The sequence below is a fragment of the Tamandua tetradactyla genome, chromosome 8 (genome assembly GCF_023851605.1).
Source record: "Tamandua tetradactyla isolate mTamTet1 chromosome 8, mTamTet1.pri, whole genome shotgun sequence".
Taxonomy (NCBI): domain Eukaryota; kingdom Metazoa; phylum Chordata; class Mammalia; order Pilosa; family Myrmecophagidae; genus Tamandua; species Tamandua tetradactyla.
Genome location: NC_135334.1, coordinates 48,836,416 through 48,853,874, shown reverse-complemented (window position 1 = coordinate 48,853,874; position 17,459 = coordinate 48,836,416). Strand labels below are relative to the sequence as shown.

The following is a 17,459-nucleotide window of genomic DNA, read 5'->3' as shown; positions in this document are numbered from 1 at the left end:
ATGGCCCTTCAATGCCGACTGGTCTTTCAAGAGTCCTTGATGTGAGGGCCAAGGGGGCAGGAAGGAGAATAGACTAGAATGTGGCTATGGAGCATTTTTTCATACTAGGGCTCAGAGGGAAAGAGTCCCCATAAGGTTTGGGAGACCCAGAGATTAAGGGTAGGAATAGAAATCAACTTTGGGTAGGAAGTCCAAGAAAATTAGAGGAGAAATTTATCTGCGCATGCATAAGGAGAGCAAACTAGAATCACAATTGTCCTCTGTCAATATTCCTTTTTTTTTATTTCCTCTTTTTTTTTATTATTCAATAACTCAACAAATACCTGCTAAGCATATTTATGTTCAGAGCTGGGCTGACTTTTGGGGTGAACAGTGGATCATCCCAACATCAAAAACATCACCCCTAGAGCCACATACATTAGGCAGTTAAATATCAGCTGTTTATCTTGCAATTAACAACACATAGAAGTTTAATGAAACTTAATGGAAACTAGAGGTAAAGTTATAGCACTAACCTGTTGATATATTCACAAAAATGGAGCTAAGTTATATATAAGCATTACTTTCGTTTGCTTTGTGACTCATATTCAACTGTAGGTTGTTCATCCTCATGGGGTGGGAATGGGCCCTAGATATTATCAAATGAGATAATGATTTAAATGTGGCTTGTATTTGGACTTTACATCATGGCTATCTTGATATGTAGATGCCTCCTCTGAGCCAGGCTCTGGGTCAGAGGATATGCATACATTTATTATTATATATCTAAGGACTAACATTTATTGACTGTCTTCTGGGTGAGGCACTACCCCAGTTCCTTTAATTTCATTATGTCATTTAATCCTCACAACAATCTGAAAACTAAGAGGACTAACGCACTTTACAGGCAATGAGACTAAAGGTCAATGAAATTAAATAACTTTTCGTATGTTGGAGCATTAGAAGTAGTCGGGCTGAGATTTGAACTCTCTCTGATTCTCCCTAGTTCTATCTGAATCTTACTTGCCTGCCTATTAGAATCATCTAAAAAGATTTTTTTTTTCTAATACTAAGATGCCTGGGTCCCAGACCCCAGATACTCTTATTTAGTTGGTCTGGGGTATGGCCTGAGCAGTGAGTTTATAGTGCGCCCCAGGTTGTAGCTCATGGTGAATAAAGTCGGTGTGCTCAAGGACAGCTCTGGGTAGGGTGATAGAAAATTTGGGGAGAAAAAACAGTGAGCTATAAAATCAGTCTTCATTTCTCAAATACACACCAGTTGGCAAACTAGAGGGAAGACTAGGGACCAAAATGAAAAATCTGTCATTTTGAAGCAATAGAAAATAAAAAAGTGAGTTGAATGGGAATTTCTAATGAATGGATAATTCTCTCCAAGAGTAAATATGGACCAAAATATATAAAGACCTGTTTTAATTTCTTCAGGTAAATCATCTCAAACAGAGGTAACACTGGTATATTTTATTTTCTCTCATTTATTTCAGGAGAAGTAAAAACATACAGATGGAATATCCCTAAAAGGTCAGGCCCAGGGCCCTCTGACCCAAATTGTATTCCATGGGTGTACTATTCAACAGCAAACTTTGTGAAGGTAAGATGGAGAGAACCAAAGTGCTGAAAGTAATATGGCTTTAAGTTAACTATTTAAATCATTACAACTTGGGTGTATATGTATGTGACAAGATATAATGATTTTAAACAGGTGTCTCAACAGGCCCATTGGCCAAATCCAGTCATACACATTCATTTACACTGTCTGTGATTGACTTGAGTAGCTGCAACAGACAACGTGGCCCACAAAATAAAAAATATTTACTATCTAGCCCTTTACAGAAAAAGTTTGCTGACCCTTGATTTAAAATATGGGGGAGTAGGGAAGCTCAGTGTTTTAATTACCAAGTTTAGAATTTGCAAGATAGTTTGAAGCAAAAAGAGGATATGTAAATAGATAACAATAAAATAAATGTATTTTTAATATAATGTTTAACATGTTTTGGGATGTGTGAAATCTATTAATTTAAAAAATGTTAGCACTATTACCAGGATCTGGAAAAGAAAGCACATTCTACCCGTAGTAACTGAAGCTATAAAACTATTTGAATGATATAAATAGGCTAACTTCATTTAGAGATAAAAGGTAAACATTAATACTGAAGTTGAGTCAGATGTACATATGTGAAACAACTACAGTCATTAATTATGTGCCATGAACCAAAGTTCAAACTAAAGTAATATGCGATATAAAATGTGAACATAGGCTATTACGAAAAAAACAGTGAAGGATTATCTTAACTTTCATTTTAGATGTGAACGTCCTTGAGTTATAACAGACAGTGTGAGAGTTTAGAAGATAGATATAATTGACACGAAAAAATAAACTTAAAAAAACTTTACATCTTGGAATTACAGGAAAAACATCTGTTTATTCAGTCATGCAGTTCAACAAATATTTGAGTACTACAAGTATTTGAGTATGCTACAAAGTACTACAAAGACTGCACATATTCTTGTCTTGAAGAAGCTTAAAACTGTAGGGAAAATAAAGCATGTCAAAACACAAACAACTCTGAATCTGATGTGTTCCATAGGAGTGGTGGGGTATCCAAGTTACTATAGGGGGTGAGAGCATTATAAGGAAAGCTGAAGATCAGAAAGAAGAAGGTACATTTGAGAAATGCTGAATTTGGCTATTATATTGGGCACAAAAGGAGTGCAATGAGAGCTTAAGCTAGAAAAGTTTGTTTGGAAGAGTGGACAGGACTTGTCAAGGATTTGTACTTTATTCTGTAGGCCACGGAAAATCACTGAGGACTTTTAGATGTGGGAGTGATGAGATTAATCTGATGATGGACAGCAGAATGGGCCAGAGGTAGGATCAGCCAGAGACAAGGGAGGAACCAATTTCTAGTGCAGGGTAAGGTATTAAAATCTTGTGCTAGTATGGTGGCAGATGGAATGGAAAGGAAGTCAAAGAGTAGAGATGCATTGTGAAGGAAAAAAAAAGTAGGGTTTGACAACAAACTGCATGAGAGAGCAGATGAAGAAGAAGGAATTAAACACTGAAATAAAGTTTTCTGACATAAATGACAGGGTATATGATAATGTTATGAACAGAAATAGAAAAATAGGAGGAAATGATTTGAGAGGACTAATAAATTCTATTTTGGACATGTTTAGTAGATTGAAGTATTGCAGGAAGCATACCCAGGTGGAACATCCAAGTAGGCAATTAGGAATGTGGGTATTTTCCCTCAAGAGAGAGCTCAGGACTCAAAAGACTTGACTTGAAGGTCATCCGTGGTCCCCTATCATTTACTAATAACCCTGTTCACGTTTTCTCATAGAAAGGGGGTATGTATATAGTTATAAATATAGTCTCACCTGAAAGCAAACAGGAAATTAAAAATAAGCATTCATTTATTCAACAAATATTTTTTGAATACCTTCTATGTGCTAGACATTGTGCTAGGCTCTGAAGACTCAGGGATGAACAAGAGGCACAGTCTTAGCCCTCAAGGTGCTCACCTGTAGTAAATTTTTAGGTACACCCTTAAATTTTCATAAAGATACCTGATTTTTCATGGATTCTCAGTACTTATATTCACAGTCAATAGTCAATAGTCTTTTACAATGATTTTTGTATACGCACTCAATCTATATTATGAAATTATTTAAAGGCTCTTCTAATTTGGTTTCTTTTTCTTTCAGGATACATATAGTGGTTTGCTGGGTCCTCTGATTACATGCAGAGAAGGGGTGTTGAATGAAAAGGGAAGAAGAAGTGATGTTGATTATGAATTTGCTCTCTTATTTTTGGTATTTAATGAGAATGAATCCTGGTATCTGGATGATAATATTAAGAAGTATCTCAATAAAGATCCACGAGATTTTAAGCACACTGATGATTTCGAGGAGAGCAACAAAATGCATGGTATATCAGGGGTTTAGAATGAAGACCATTGTTGAGATGAGCTCAGAAAAATTCCTATAACTGGAGGCCCCCAGTCTCCTTCTCTAAGACTTTTCCCATACCCAGGGGCACCTGAACTGAAGAAAGTCCTCTAAAGTTTTCCTTCAGAGTGAGCCAGCCCAGCCTGATCTGGCAGCAAGGTTACTGAATCTTTGGACTAACTGTTTAGGAACCTCTATCACTGAAGGGTGGAATCCCTAAACTAGAAGACTCTGAAGTAATTTTTTAAATGAATTATCATTTGGTGGCATATTTCTGTAAGAACAGACCATAACTTCTATTTGGTCACTTTTAAGGTCCTGGTTTAATTGTCTCCAGGACGGGAAACACCATTAACCGAATTTCTCTTTTAATGAGTTTATGTTATTTAATTCTATATAATTTAATTTTTTTTTCTTGTATGAGTAATGTGTTCTAATTGAAGCAGCCACACTATTTCACCAAGGTCTCCTTTTGACCATGAGTGCACAGAAAGATAGGCTTTGCCCAAGGTCATAAAGCGAGCTCACTGTTAAATTAGATTAAAATATACTAGCTTACTTCCAGTTCATCTATCCTTTCCTCTACCAATTTTGCTTCCCACTCCCAAAAGTTTGTTACTGTCCTTTACTTCTAATGAATGTCACTCGACATAATTTGTTATTTGGCTGTACCATAATGCACAAAATAAAAGGTCAGTAGAAAGAGAAAGAGTGGGAGTCACCACCAAACCTTGCTTTAGTCATTGTTAAAATTTATGGGCTCAGCCCAGGTGAAACTCTCCTTTTGGAGATTCAGTCAGGCCTAGGAATTTACTCCAAACTAGTACTCAGAAAGTGAGCTATTAAGCAAGTAGTTTCTAATTCATTCAGGTTTGATTTATAGATGCTTGATTCCTTGTTGTTTAGTCTGCTCATCTGTGGAATGGCCTAAGTCTGGCTACCTTACACATGAGTTTGTAATCTGCTTCATTAAGAGATATGCTGCATAAACAAACAAATGAAGAGACAAACACTGCCACCTAAGATGTATCTTTTAAAAATAAACTATTTCACTTTTCTGGCTCTTTTTGGTATAAGGATTTCTTAGTAATTTGAATTGGGGGTCTAGGATGGTTGAAACATTAGTAAATATGAGTGAGATTGTTACACATTTATCAAGCTGATGAAAATATTGATGACCTAAAGTTGTTCTTGAACCGATTTCTAAAAACTAATGAGTGCCTTCTCACTAATCAAAGGCTACTTTATTTTTACTTTCTTAGCTATTAATGGAAAGATTTTTGGGAATCTCCATGGCCTCATAATGAATGAAGATTCAATGACAAACTGGTATTTGTTAGGAATAGGAAGCGAGATAGACATACATACCATCCATTATCATGCTGAGAGCTTTCTTTTCAAAGTAAGTATAAAGAAAATGCTTTGGGGAAGACTTTTTTAATAACTCATAGTTTCAATGTATGTCCAACATGGAAAAAGAGGGTTGCTTACCAATAATACTTGTGAAGGGTGGTGGTTCATATTGGAGAATGGAACTGAATGATGTAATTATACCCTTCCCATGATAGATATTTCTTAATATGTATATGTATTTTATTGTACTTGTAAAAGTTCTCTGAGCCTCACATGAGAGTTGTTATAATTTATATGAGAATATCCCGACTGCCCTGGATTATCCTGTTACATGTACTCGAAAGTAGTCAGAGTATTTGTTCCCATTTCCTGACCCTTCCTTTTTCCTTTCCCTTTCCTCCCCCATCCCCTAACCCCACCCCCCCTTTTTTTTCTGTGTTGTTAACTAACAGAATAGCCCTGTTCAGTAAAGAAGATATTTCTACCTCTGGCTTAGGCTCCAAAACTTTGTCTTGACCCTTGCCCTAGTGAGCTGGGCTGGACCGTGTGTGACCTTCTGCCTATCTAGCATCAAGCTGTACAATATGGGTGGTACTGGCTGTCCAGCTATACACCTGGGAAGCTGTTTAAGAAACAGATATGCTGAATCATAATCTTTAGAGATAAGGTCAAAATAGTCTCTTTGCAGGTTACCAACGCCATCTATAAAGAAGTAGAATAGAAAAGAATAATCACATCTAATCTGTGGGGAAAACCTGCATTGGCCCTTTTCCAACTATAAAAGAATAAACTAACAAATAAAACCTCTAATATCCTCTTCCCTCTGTCTATTTATTCAACATCAGTTTAGGACACCTGTGCATGCCTGTGATGATTAGGAAGCTTCATGTTTTAAATGGCTATGTTGTTTTTCAGAATATGACTTTTTCAAACCACATTTAAGAAGTTATATTTAAATTGAAAAAATATATAATTATTTAAAAGTTTATGTATGTAATTATATAAACTTCTTAAAAATTAAGGTATTATTCACAGAATAAAATTCCCTTGATTTAGTGTAAAGTTCTGCAAGTTTTGACAAATGCATACATTGTTGTAATGACCGCCAATAAAATTATATTTTCATCACACCCCCCCCAAATTGTCCTGTGCTCCCTTTAAAGTCAACCACTTTCTGTTTTATATGTCTATGGCTTTGCCTTCTCTAGAATGTCATAATAGTGGAATCATACAATACGTAGCATTTTGGCTTGTTTCAGTTATTATAAGGCATTTGAATTTCATGTTTTGTGTATTAGTATTTTGTTTCTTTCGATTGTTGAGTGATATTCCATTTTATGAATATATTGTAGTTTATTTATTCCTCCACTGGGGGCATCTGGGTTGTTCCCAGTTTGGGGCTATGACAAATAAATTCACAATAAACATTTGAATACATGTTTTTGTGAGAACATAAGCTTTCATTGATTTAGAGAAAATACCTAATAGTGGGATGCTGGGACATGTGGTGAGGGTATGTTTAACTGTTTAAGAAACTATTTTCCAAGGAGGCAGTACCATTTTGCATTCCTACCAGAAATAGATGACAGTTCCAGTTTTCCCATATCCACATCAACCTTTGGTATTGTCCATTTTTATTTTACTTTAATATTTTTTAGCCATTCTATTAAGTCATATCTCATTGTTCTTTATTTGTACTTTTTAATGGCTTAATGATATTGAACATCTTTTCGGGTGCTTATTTATTGCCTGCCATCTATAAGTCTTCTTTGGTAAAGTGTCCAAATTTTGTGCCCATTTTTTTAACTGGGTGCTTTGTTACCTTATTGTTGACTTTGAGGACTTGATATATTCTGTATACAAAACCTTTATCAGCTATGTAATCTGCAAATATTTGCTCCCAGTCTGTGGGTTATCTTTTCATTCTCTTAACAGTGTGTTTCCAAGAGAGGAAGTTCTTAATTTTGTAGAAGTTCAATTTATCATATTTTTCTTTTATAGATCATGCTTTTAGTGTTATATTGGAGAACTTTACCTAATTCGGGGTCACAAAGACTTTCTTCTATGTTTTCTTGTAAAAATGTTATCTTTTTAGATTTTATATTTAGATCTCTGATCCATTTTAAGTCAGTGTTCATGTACGGTCCAGTGTATGGATTATGGTTCATTTTTTTACATCTGGACATCCGATTGTTCCATCACCATTCACTGAAAGGACTGTCCTTCTCCCCATTAAACTGCCAGTGCACTTTGGTCAAAATCAATAGCCCATATGTGTGTGGTGTCTTTTTCTGGGCTTTCATTGATCAATATACCTTTCCTTTCTTGAATACCACACTGTATCGATTACTTTAGTGTTACAGTAAGTTTTGAAATTAGGTGGTGATTGTTTAAGCTATTCTGTATATTTGCGTTCCTATAGAAATTTTAGAAACAGCTATTGATTTCTATTAAAAAAAAATCCTGCTGCAATTTAGATTGGAATTGCATTGACTCTATAGTGGTTTGGGGATAATTGCTATCTTAACAATATTGAGTCTTCCAATCCATGAACATACTTATCTCTCCAATTATTCAGATCTTCTTTGATTTCTTTTATCAGTGTTTTATAGTTTTCAGCGTACAGGGCTTGCATATATTTTGTTAGATTCATACCTAAGTATATCGTGGGTTTTGGTGAATGTGTAAATGGTCTTGTTTTTATTTGAATTTCTAGTTGTTCATTGTCAGAACATAGAGCTATCATTGGTTTTTGTATATTAACTTCGTGTCCTTGGTAAACTCACTTTAGTTTTTATAGCTTTTTTGTAGGATTTGGTAGGATTGTCTACACAGACAATCACATTACTATGGATAGAGATGGTTTTCTTTCTTTCTTTTCAATCTGTATAACTTTAATGTCTTTTCTGGCCTTTTTGCACTAGCTAGGAATACCAATATAATGTTGAAATGAGTAGTGAAAATGGACAGCTTTGATTTATATAAACTTTAGAGGGTAGACATTCAGTCATTCACCATTGAATATAAAATTTTCTGTTGACTTTTTTATACATTGCATTACCAGGTTGAGGAAGTGTCCTTCTATTCTTAGTGTGGTGAGGGTTTTAATCATGAACAGATGTTGAATTCTATCAAATGTTTTTTTCTGCATCGATTGAGATGATAATGATTTTTCTTTGATAGTCTATCGATTTTCTTTAGTCTGTGGTGAATTACATTGATGCATTGTCAAATGTTAAACCAGCTTTCCATCCTTGGATAACCTTAATTGGTCATAATGCATTATTCTTTTTATATATTATTGAATTTGACTTACTCATATTTTGTTCAGGTTTTTTTTTTTTGCATCTATGTTCATAAGATATATTGTTCTGTAGCTTGCTTATGTCTTTGTCTGGTTTTGTTATCAAGGTTATGCTGGCCTAATTAAATGATTTGGAAGCATTTTCTCTACTTTTATTTTCTGAAACAGTTTGTGTAGAATTGCTATGATTTCTTCCTTAATGTTTTGTAGAATTCACCAATGAAACCACCTGGACCTGGGGTTTAATTTGTTGGAAGTTTTTTTAAAAAAATATAGTTTCAATGTCTTTAGTAGTCATAGGGCTATTCAGCTTATGTGTTTCTTCTTGAGTGACTTTTAACAGTCTGTGTCTTTTATGGAATTTGTCCGTGCCTTCTCAGTTATAGTATTGTTGTCCATAGTATTCCTTTTAATTGTCATATGCTTTAGTGATATTCCCACCGTTCATTCCTGATGTTTTTAGTTGGTGTATTTTTCTTTTTTTTTCTAGGTCAGGCTGTCAAGAGATTTGTATTATTTTCTATTGCTGAATAACAAATTACCCCAAATTATAGTAGACTAAAGCAACAAACATGCATTAACTCATAGTTTCTATTAGTCAGGAATCTAGGATCAGTTTAGTTGGATGGTTTTGATTCAAAATCTCTCATGAGGCTAAATCAAGATGTCAGCTGGGATATTTCAAAACTGCAGTGGTCAAAACAGCGTGGTACTAGCACATGAAAAGATACTCAACTTCACTGGCTATTAAGGAGATGCAAATCAAAATCACAATGAGATATCATCTCACATCCACTAGAATGTTCATTATAAGAAAAAACAGAAAATGACAAGTGCTGGAGAAGATTTGAAGAAAGAGGTACACTTATCCACTGTGGTGGGAATGAAAAATGGTGCAACTGCTCTGGAAAATAGCTTGGTGGTTCCTCAGGAAGCTAAGTATAGAATTGCCATATGACCCAGCAACCCCATTACTAGGTATTTTTCAGAGGAACTGAAGACAAGAGCACAAATAGACATCTACACACTGATGTTTACAGCGGCATTATTTATGATTGCCAAGAGATGGAAAAGTCCCAATGTCCATCAACAGATGAGTGGCTATCAAGCTGTGATATATACATACAATGGAATATTATACAGCTGTAAGATAGAATAGTCATGAAGCATGTAACAACGTGGATGAATCTTGACATTATGCTGAGTGAAATTAGCCATAAACAAAAGGACAAAAACTGTATGGTCTCACTGCTACAAACTAATATTAATGAGTGAACTTTGAGAATTAAAGTTAAGAACACAGGTTATCTGGAGACAGAAAGAGGGTAGAGATTAGGCATTTGGTGGTGAAGGGGTAGAGACTGTCCACCAGGACTGACTGTAAAAATTCAGAAATGGATAGCACAATACTATCTGATGGTAGCACAATAATGTAAGTACACTGAATGAAGCTGAATATGAATATGGTTGAGGGAGAAGGGCTTGGGAAGCCTTCTTTCATGTCTTTCAGCATGAAAGACAGAGGATAAAGACTGAGATAGTATAACTTGGGAACGCCCAGAGTGGACAATGATGGTGATTAAATGTGCAAATATAAAAATGTTTTTGCATGAAGGAGAACAAATGAATGTCAACATTGCAAGGTGTTGAAAATGGGATGGTATACAGGAAAAAATAGAATCAATGCAAGCTAGTGTCTATAGTGAACAGTTACATTGTAATATGCTTCCAGTGAATGTAACAAAGGCATTATGCCAAAACTAAATGTCAACAAGTGGGGGATACAGGGGGAGGGCTGTGGGATTCTTTGCGAAGAAAAGGAAATGTCTGTATATAGATTATGGTGGCAAAAGTATGGCCATGCAATTATACCAAGACCTATTGATTTTTTACTTAGGTTGGATTGTATAGTGTACGAATAAAACTGTTTAAAAATTACCAGAGAGAAGCAAGTGCTAGAGAAAATGTGGAGAAAGAGATGTACCTATTCACCTTTGGTAGGGAAGCTGAGGTGCAGCCCTGGAGGGCAGTGTGGTGGTTCCACAGGAGGCTAGGGGTGGGGTGCCATATGATCCTGAAACCCCTTTAGAACTGAGCGTAGGGACACGAATGGACATTTGCACACTGGAGGCAGTGTTTGTGATTCACAATGAATGGTGGGGGCCTAAGGGTGCAACGACTGAGAAATAGAAGGTGAAACTGTGGTGTATACATGTAATAGACTACTAAGCAGATACAAGAAGGAATGAAGTTGTGAGACATGTAACTAGGTGAATGAACCTTAAGGACAGTATGTTGAAACAAATGTCAGAAACAAAAAGACAAATATTATCATGCCTCACTCTTATGGACTAACTATAATATCAAATTCAGAGAACTGAAGTCGGGAACATGGGTTATTAGGTTGGGGCCTATTGTAAAGGATCCTAGATTGTAAGTTCTTACAGAAGTCACATCTATTCTGTAGTTGTAACTTATTTTTAAAATCTGAGTTACTGAGCTATTTGTGTATAACCTGATTGTTCCCTGGAATTTCACGTATTTATATGACACCTAAGAGTTGGAGCTCTGAAGCTATGAAAGTCAGAATTACCCCATATAGCAACTGTTAAAAAAGTTTAAAAAAGCATTAGACTTTGACTAGATATGAATGAAGCTGATCTGGATAGGACTATAGAGCAGAACACAGGGTAAAGGATGATGTCCATATTTTAAATCCTCAACTTCTTTGTGAGACCAAAGGAAAAGATGTTTATTTTGTGCAAAATTTTTATTTTAAGTAGGACATTATCTAATTTAATTTATATAGTCACTTTATTCAAACACCATAATTGCGTGAACTCTTGAACAGGGTATGGGACCTTGTTGGTTTGTTCATGTTAGTGTGATGGCCTGATACATCCCAGAGTAATTTAACCAGAGAATAAAAAAGTATATACAGAGTCCCCTTGGGGAACTTGGGAGAAAGAAGAAAATATTAAACTTCCCCATCTGGGGAACTCCTGATATTCTCAAAAGCATTGGGGATAATCAATTCAATAGGCCGAACCCCCAATTTGGGTTTCACCCCTATGAAACTTATTCCTGAAAAGGAGAATTTCAGCCTACTTATAATTATACCTAACAGTCACCCCCAGGGAGCCTCTTTTGTTGCTCAGGTGTGGGCTTTCTCTCTAAGCCAACTCGGCAGGTGAACTCATTGCCCTCCCCCCTATGTGGGACAGGACTCCCAAATGAGCAGAGACCTAGCATCATGAGATCGAGAAAGCCTTCTTGACCAAAAAGGGGAAGAGAGAAATGAGACAAAATAAAGTTTTAGTGGCTGAAAGATTTCAGAATCGAGAGTTATCCTGGAGGTTATTCTCATGCATTTATATAGATATCCGTTTTTAGTTTATGGTGTATTGGAGTGACTAGAGGGAAGTACCTGAAACTACTGAACTGTATTCCAGTAGCCTTGATTCTTGAAGACAATTATATAACTATATAGCTTTTATAATGTGAGCATGTGATTGTGAAAACCTTGTGTATGATGCTCCTTTATCCAGGGAATGGATAGATGAGTTAAAAAAAATAAGGACAAAAATATTAATAAATAATAGGGGGAGATAAGGGATAAAAAAATGGGTAGCAATACTAGTGGTCAATGAGAGGGAGGGACAGGGGGTATGGAATGTATAAGATTTTTATTTTTATTTCTTTTTCTGGAGTTATGCAAATGACCTTAAAATGATCATGGTGATAAATACACGACTATGTGATGATAATGTGAGGCATTGGTTGTGTACTTTGAATGGACTGTACTGTGTGTGAAGATATCTCAATAAAAATATTTTTTAATAAGACACATACACAAAGATATCAGCTGGGGGTACAGTCATCAGAGATGTGACTGGGGCTAGAAAATCTGCATCTAAGCACACTCATATGGCTGCCAAGTGGAGGCTTCAGCTCTTCGCCGTGTGGGTGCACCATGGGAACTAGTTTCATTGAGAGAGTGAAAGAGAGAGTGAGAGGGCACGCACACCTAAGACAGAAGCCAGAGTCTTTTATAACCTATTCATGGAAATGACATGCTGTCACTTCTGCCATATGCTATTGGCCACACAAACCTACCCTAATAAAGTATGGGAGGGGCCTCCACAAAAGTTATTAATACCAGGGGGCTGGGATCATTGGAGGTCATCTTGGAAGGTGGCTACCACAAGTCTATAAATTTTATTGATCTGTTTAAAGAACTAGCTTTTGGTGTTTGATTTAGCTCTATTGTGTTTCTATTCTGAATTTGATTGATTTCTGCTCTTAAGCTTTATTATTTCCTTCCTTCTGCTTGTTGTGGGCTTATTTGCTCTTCTTTTTCTTCTTGTTGTATCTACACAAAGAAAGCCCCGGGCTATGTTTTTTGTTTCCCGCAGACAGACAGAGCTTACCGAGAGGATGTATATGATCTTTTTCCTGGGACGTTCCAAACCATTGAACTATTTGCAGATCATCCAGGGACATGGCTGCTACACTGTCATGTGTCTGACCATATTCATGCTGGCATGGAGACAACCTACACAGTCCTCCGGAACATAGGTACTATTGTCTATATGTGTTGCCAGATGATATAGCACAAGGTTTCCTGTAGACCCTGAAAACAGGAGGCATGAGAACATCCAGTTACAGTCTCGGAGTTCAGAGTCAAGTAAGAGAGACATATGTAAATATGTAGACTTAATAGAGTAGGACATATGCCATAATACAGGGCAGAGCACAGGGTTCAGTAGCAGCATTTGGAGGAAATGGTTAACTGTTTGGGGATATGAGCCAAGATTTCAGAAAGGTTGTGATGCTTGAACTGGATCTATTAATGGATGAGCAGAAGCTTGATGGGTAGATGGGGTAGGAAAAGCATGAGCACTTGTATGAAGCAACATAGTGAGAATCCAGGAAAAACTCACAGATAATGGCGGGATGAAGTCCTCATTGGTGAAATGGAAAAAAACTCCCAAAGCAGCACATATCACAAAAATACTCTGTTCTGTTGTTTGTAAAACCATCAATTTACCTTCTTTGTCCAGACAACAGGATTCCTTACTCCACGAAGTCTTATGAAGAAGCATCCCCCCCACCTACGGTGCCTTCCAACGGTAATGATACCCTCTCCCACATCCAAAACGTAAATTCATAAAGATTTTGCTTCTTAGAATAAGGCAGAAGCTTGATACCTCACTTTTCTTTTCATAGGAGAACCTGGCAAGGAGAAGCTCTATTTCTTTGGCAAGACTCTAGGTCCCAGAGGAGCCAAGGTGGCCTTGGTTATCCTTTTTATCATCGGATTTCTCCTACTGATAGCCACAGTTGTTCTCTCTCTCAGACTCCACTCTGCAAGGAAGAAGATGTCATACCAGGAGGTCCAGTCTTGCGCACTCCCCACCGATGCTCTGTGAATCATCTGGTCTCCTTCAAGCAGGAAGGTGTGAGGTTCCACATCTGGACAGATGGCTGCCAACAGGGAAATTGGACCAACAGGCAATGTTCACCAAGGAAGGTTGACACTATATGCTGGGTCAGGCTTCTGATCCTCTGGAACATAATCCAAAGCAATTTGCTTTTATTTATATTTTTTAAAATAAGCTATAAATAATCCTCAGGTATGAAATGCAGAAAAAAAGGAGAATTTTCATGATTCAGAAATGCCAACTCTGTTCTCTGAATGAATTCACTGAGTGAGGAGATCCTCTGAAAGATATCTTTGTTTTACATTTTTCATAATTCATATATTGAGCAGTGCTTCCTCAGCTAACTGTAAAAGTTTCTAGATGGACAACTTTAAAAAGACTTAAAGCACTTAGATATCTAACTAGAATAGTACTAATTTTTCAGCACTGTTATGTAAGAAGCCGCCCTTAGTTGTTCCAGGGAAAATAAGTTTCTGAGGAACTCATAAAAAAAACTAAGTTAAGATTTGCTGATAGAATTTGACTAAATGAATATTTTGGAAGCTTCAATCAGCTCTCCTGACCTTTCCCCCTTTTATTTATAAATAGCCTGTGCACTGTTTGCTAAAAAAGGTAAAGTTATAAGCATTTTCTTAAACTTGCTGCTGTTTTTCTGCAACCCTGTAATGATACTTCAAATGTTTACAACTCACTTCATGTTATATGTTTTTATATAATGTTTCTGTGGCAATGTTTGCATTTTCAAAAGTCAACTAAAGAATTTCTATTTATATTTCAGAATCCTGGAATATTGGAATCTGTGAAATAGCAGGCTAGATTCTCTCACTTTCAATCAAGGACTTCCCTGAAAGTTCAGTGGGAGCATCTGAGGGGAGAGGGTAACTTTGCAGGAGACGTGTCTAGGCTTGAATCTTGAATCCGATTTTTTCATTAAGTTAGGGGGATCTTTCTACATCTTCATCTTCTATGAAATAAAAACAGTCTTATATGAGAAACACCAAGAGGAATTCATCAACGCAGCTGAGTTTGGGTTGGGTGGAGAAAGGATCTCACAAAATCCTAGATTTCATGCCTCTTAAAACATGGCCCTTTACTGGAGGAGGAAAAAAAAGGGAACGGAAAGGCATAGAGAAGAGGGATATCTAGAAAAAGAAGTTTCCCAAATAGCAATTTTTTTAAACCATGAAATCATCTTAAAGATAAGTATTAGTTTTCAAGACTCAAATGCAAAAATAAATTATTAATTTATTACCAGGCAAACCATACTCTGTTCTACATGCCTTAACCTTAGGTATAAGATTGATAAAAGCAACATTGTTTATTACTAGACTGAGAAATTGCTCTTAGCTCAGGCCAAGAAATCCTCTGCCATGCCAGGTGGGTGGGATGTTCACACATCTGCATTGGCAGTGGGTCATTTGAATGTCCCGGTGAACAAGTAGGACCTAATAAATATACTGGTGAAGGGTCTTTCATACTTTCTCATCTTCATTTTGGTGATGGAAAAGGGTATTTGATAGATACTTTAGGGGAAAAGGTTATTTGATAAAAGCTTTAGTGTCACTTAAAACAGTATGTGAATGCTAATAGTTGGGCCCATAGGTTGCTTGAATGCTGTATCTAACAAGGCACCTAAAGGATTTTAGATTCTAGTCTGTTAACCACTAGCAATGTAGTATGTGCTTTACAGTTTTCATGCATGTTTTCGACTGCATAATTACATAATAATTATGACAAATGCCTTCTTTATAACCTACCTGTAGTAACACAATAAATTGTTTAGTTACAGTTATAAGCTTTTTCCTTTCATTTAGTTTATTTTTTGTAATGAAAACAAAACCACAAAGTCAGTTGATTATACCCTTTCTCTGTTTAATAAACTTTCCCATATTATCAGACAGCTATTTGTATGGTTTCTTTCACTCAAGACTACTTATCACTAAACCTGGAAGGTGGGGGCTAGTAAAAAGACAATTATTTTTTAGATATTTAGCAAGTACCCCAGTAACACTTGCTAGAGGAAATGCCATAAAATAATAGTATATCTCCACAAATAATATGACAATTCAAACATTATTAGTCTATCTCTAGACATCTGCTCTCTCTGACAGCACTCCAAGCATCTCCAACGTCTGTGTGTCGGTTGGTTCTGAAGCAACTGTGTTTTCAGCAAAATGTCTCCCCTTTTAAAGGACTCCAGTAACTAATCAAGACCCACTTTGAATGGGTGGAGTCACATCTCCATCTAATCAAAAAGTCACACCCACAGTTGAGCATGACACATCCCTGTAGAGATAATCTAATCAAAAGTTTCTACCCTACAGTACTGAATCAGGATGAAAAGAAACAGCTTCCCCCGCAAGATTGGATCAGGATTAAAACATGGCTTTTCTGGGGTACATAACAGATTCGAACTGGCACAACATTACTTTCAAACCAGCACACTATCCATTTGACAGAGGTGTCACAGATTCTGGCAGCCTGTCTTCATAGTCCAGGTATCATCCTGTTGATGACTTGAGTTAGACATTTTCATGGCCTAAGAACTATATATTGTAACTTAATAAACCCCCATTTTAAAAGCCAACCCATTTCGCGCAGGCCACAGTGGCTCAGCAGGCAAGAATGCTTGCCTGCCATGCCAGAGGACCCGGGTTCAATTCCTGGTGCCTGTCCATGTAAAAAAAAAAAAAAGAAGCCAACCCATTTCTAGTATATTGTATTCCAGCAGTTTTAGCAAACTAAAACAGTTAAGGAAGGCTTTCCTGGGGAAGTGACATCAAGTTGAGACTAGGAGAGTGAATAAGGGTCAGCCATGCAAAGAGGCCATTGTAGAGAGCCCTTTTTTGGGCAAGGGAAGGTACGGAGGAGGAAACGGGCCTGCCTAACTCAGTGAACTGCAGGAGACATAGTGAAGCTGGTGAAGTAAACAGTGGCCAAATCTTGGAGATCTTTTTGGCCATACTAAGAAATTTGGATGCTTCCCTAACAACAATGTACATTTTAAGTAGGGGAGTGACATGAACATATTAAAGCTTTTCAAAAGCCTCTCCTGGTACCTGTGGGTGACAGTGGCTTGGGAGGTATGGTATAAGAATCACATACCCCAATTTAGACATGTTGTTAATTTTAATCCTCATTCCAGTGGGTGTGAACCTATTATAATAGGATCTCTTTGAAGATGTTATTTTAGGGAAAGTGTGGCCCACCAGTGTGGGTGGGCCTTAATCCAGATTACTGGAGTCGTTTATAAGCAGAAGAAATTCAGACATAATGAGAGAGGAGCCAGACATCAGTGGAACCCAGAAAAGAAAGGAAAGGACATTGCCATGTGACTGCAGGCAGGGATACAAAACCCAAGGAAACCCAGAGATCACTGGGAGCCAGCACCAGAATATCAGACTTGGGGA

The 17,459-nt window shown here is 36.8% G+C and overlaps 1 protein-coding gene across 1 annotated transcript in view; it reads left to right on the top strand.

Annotated features, from left to right (window-relative positions):
* The window catches only part of HEPHL1 (hephaestin like 1), a 94,161-nt gene extending 78,219 nt beyond the window's left edge, over positions 1-15,942 (top strand). Inside the window, exons 15-20 of the mRNA XM_077113239.1 lie at positions 1,482-1,588; positions 3,706-3,928; positions 5,211-5,350; positions 13,021-13,183; positions 13,669-13,737; positions 13,835-15,942. Of these exons, the coding sequence (XP_076969354.1) occupies positions 1,482-1,588; positions 3,706-3,928; positions 5,211-5,350; positions 13,021-13,183; positions 13,669-13,737; positions 13,835-14,037 (905 nt within the window). The 3' untranslated portion in view covers positions 14,038-15,942. The remainder of the gene's footprint in view (positions 1-1,481; positions 1,589-3,705; positions 3,929-5,210; positions 5,351-13,020; positions 13,184-13,668; positions 13,738-13,834) is intronic.
* The last annotated feature ends 1,517 nt before the right edge of the window (positions 15,943-17,459 follow it).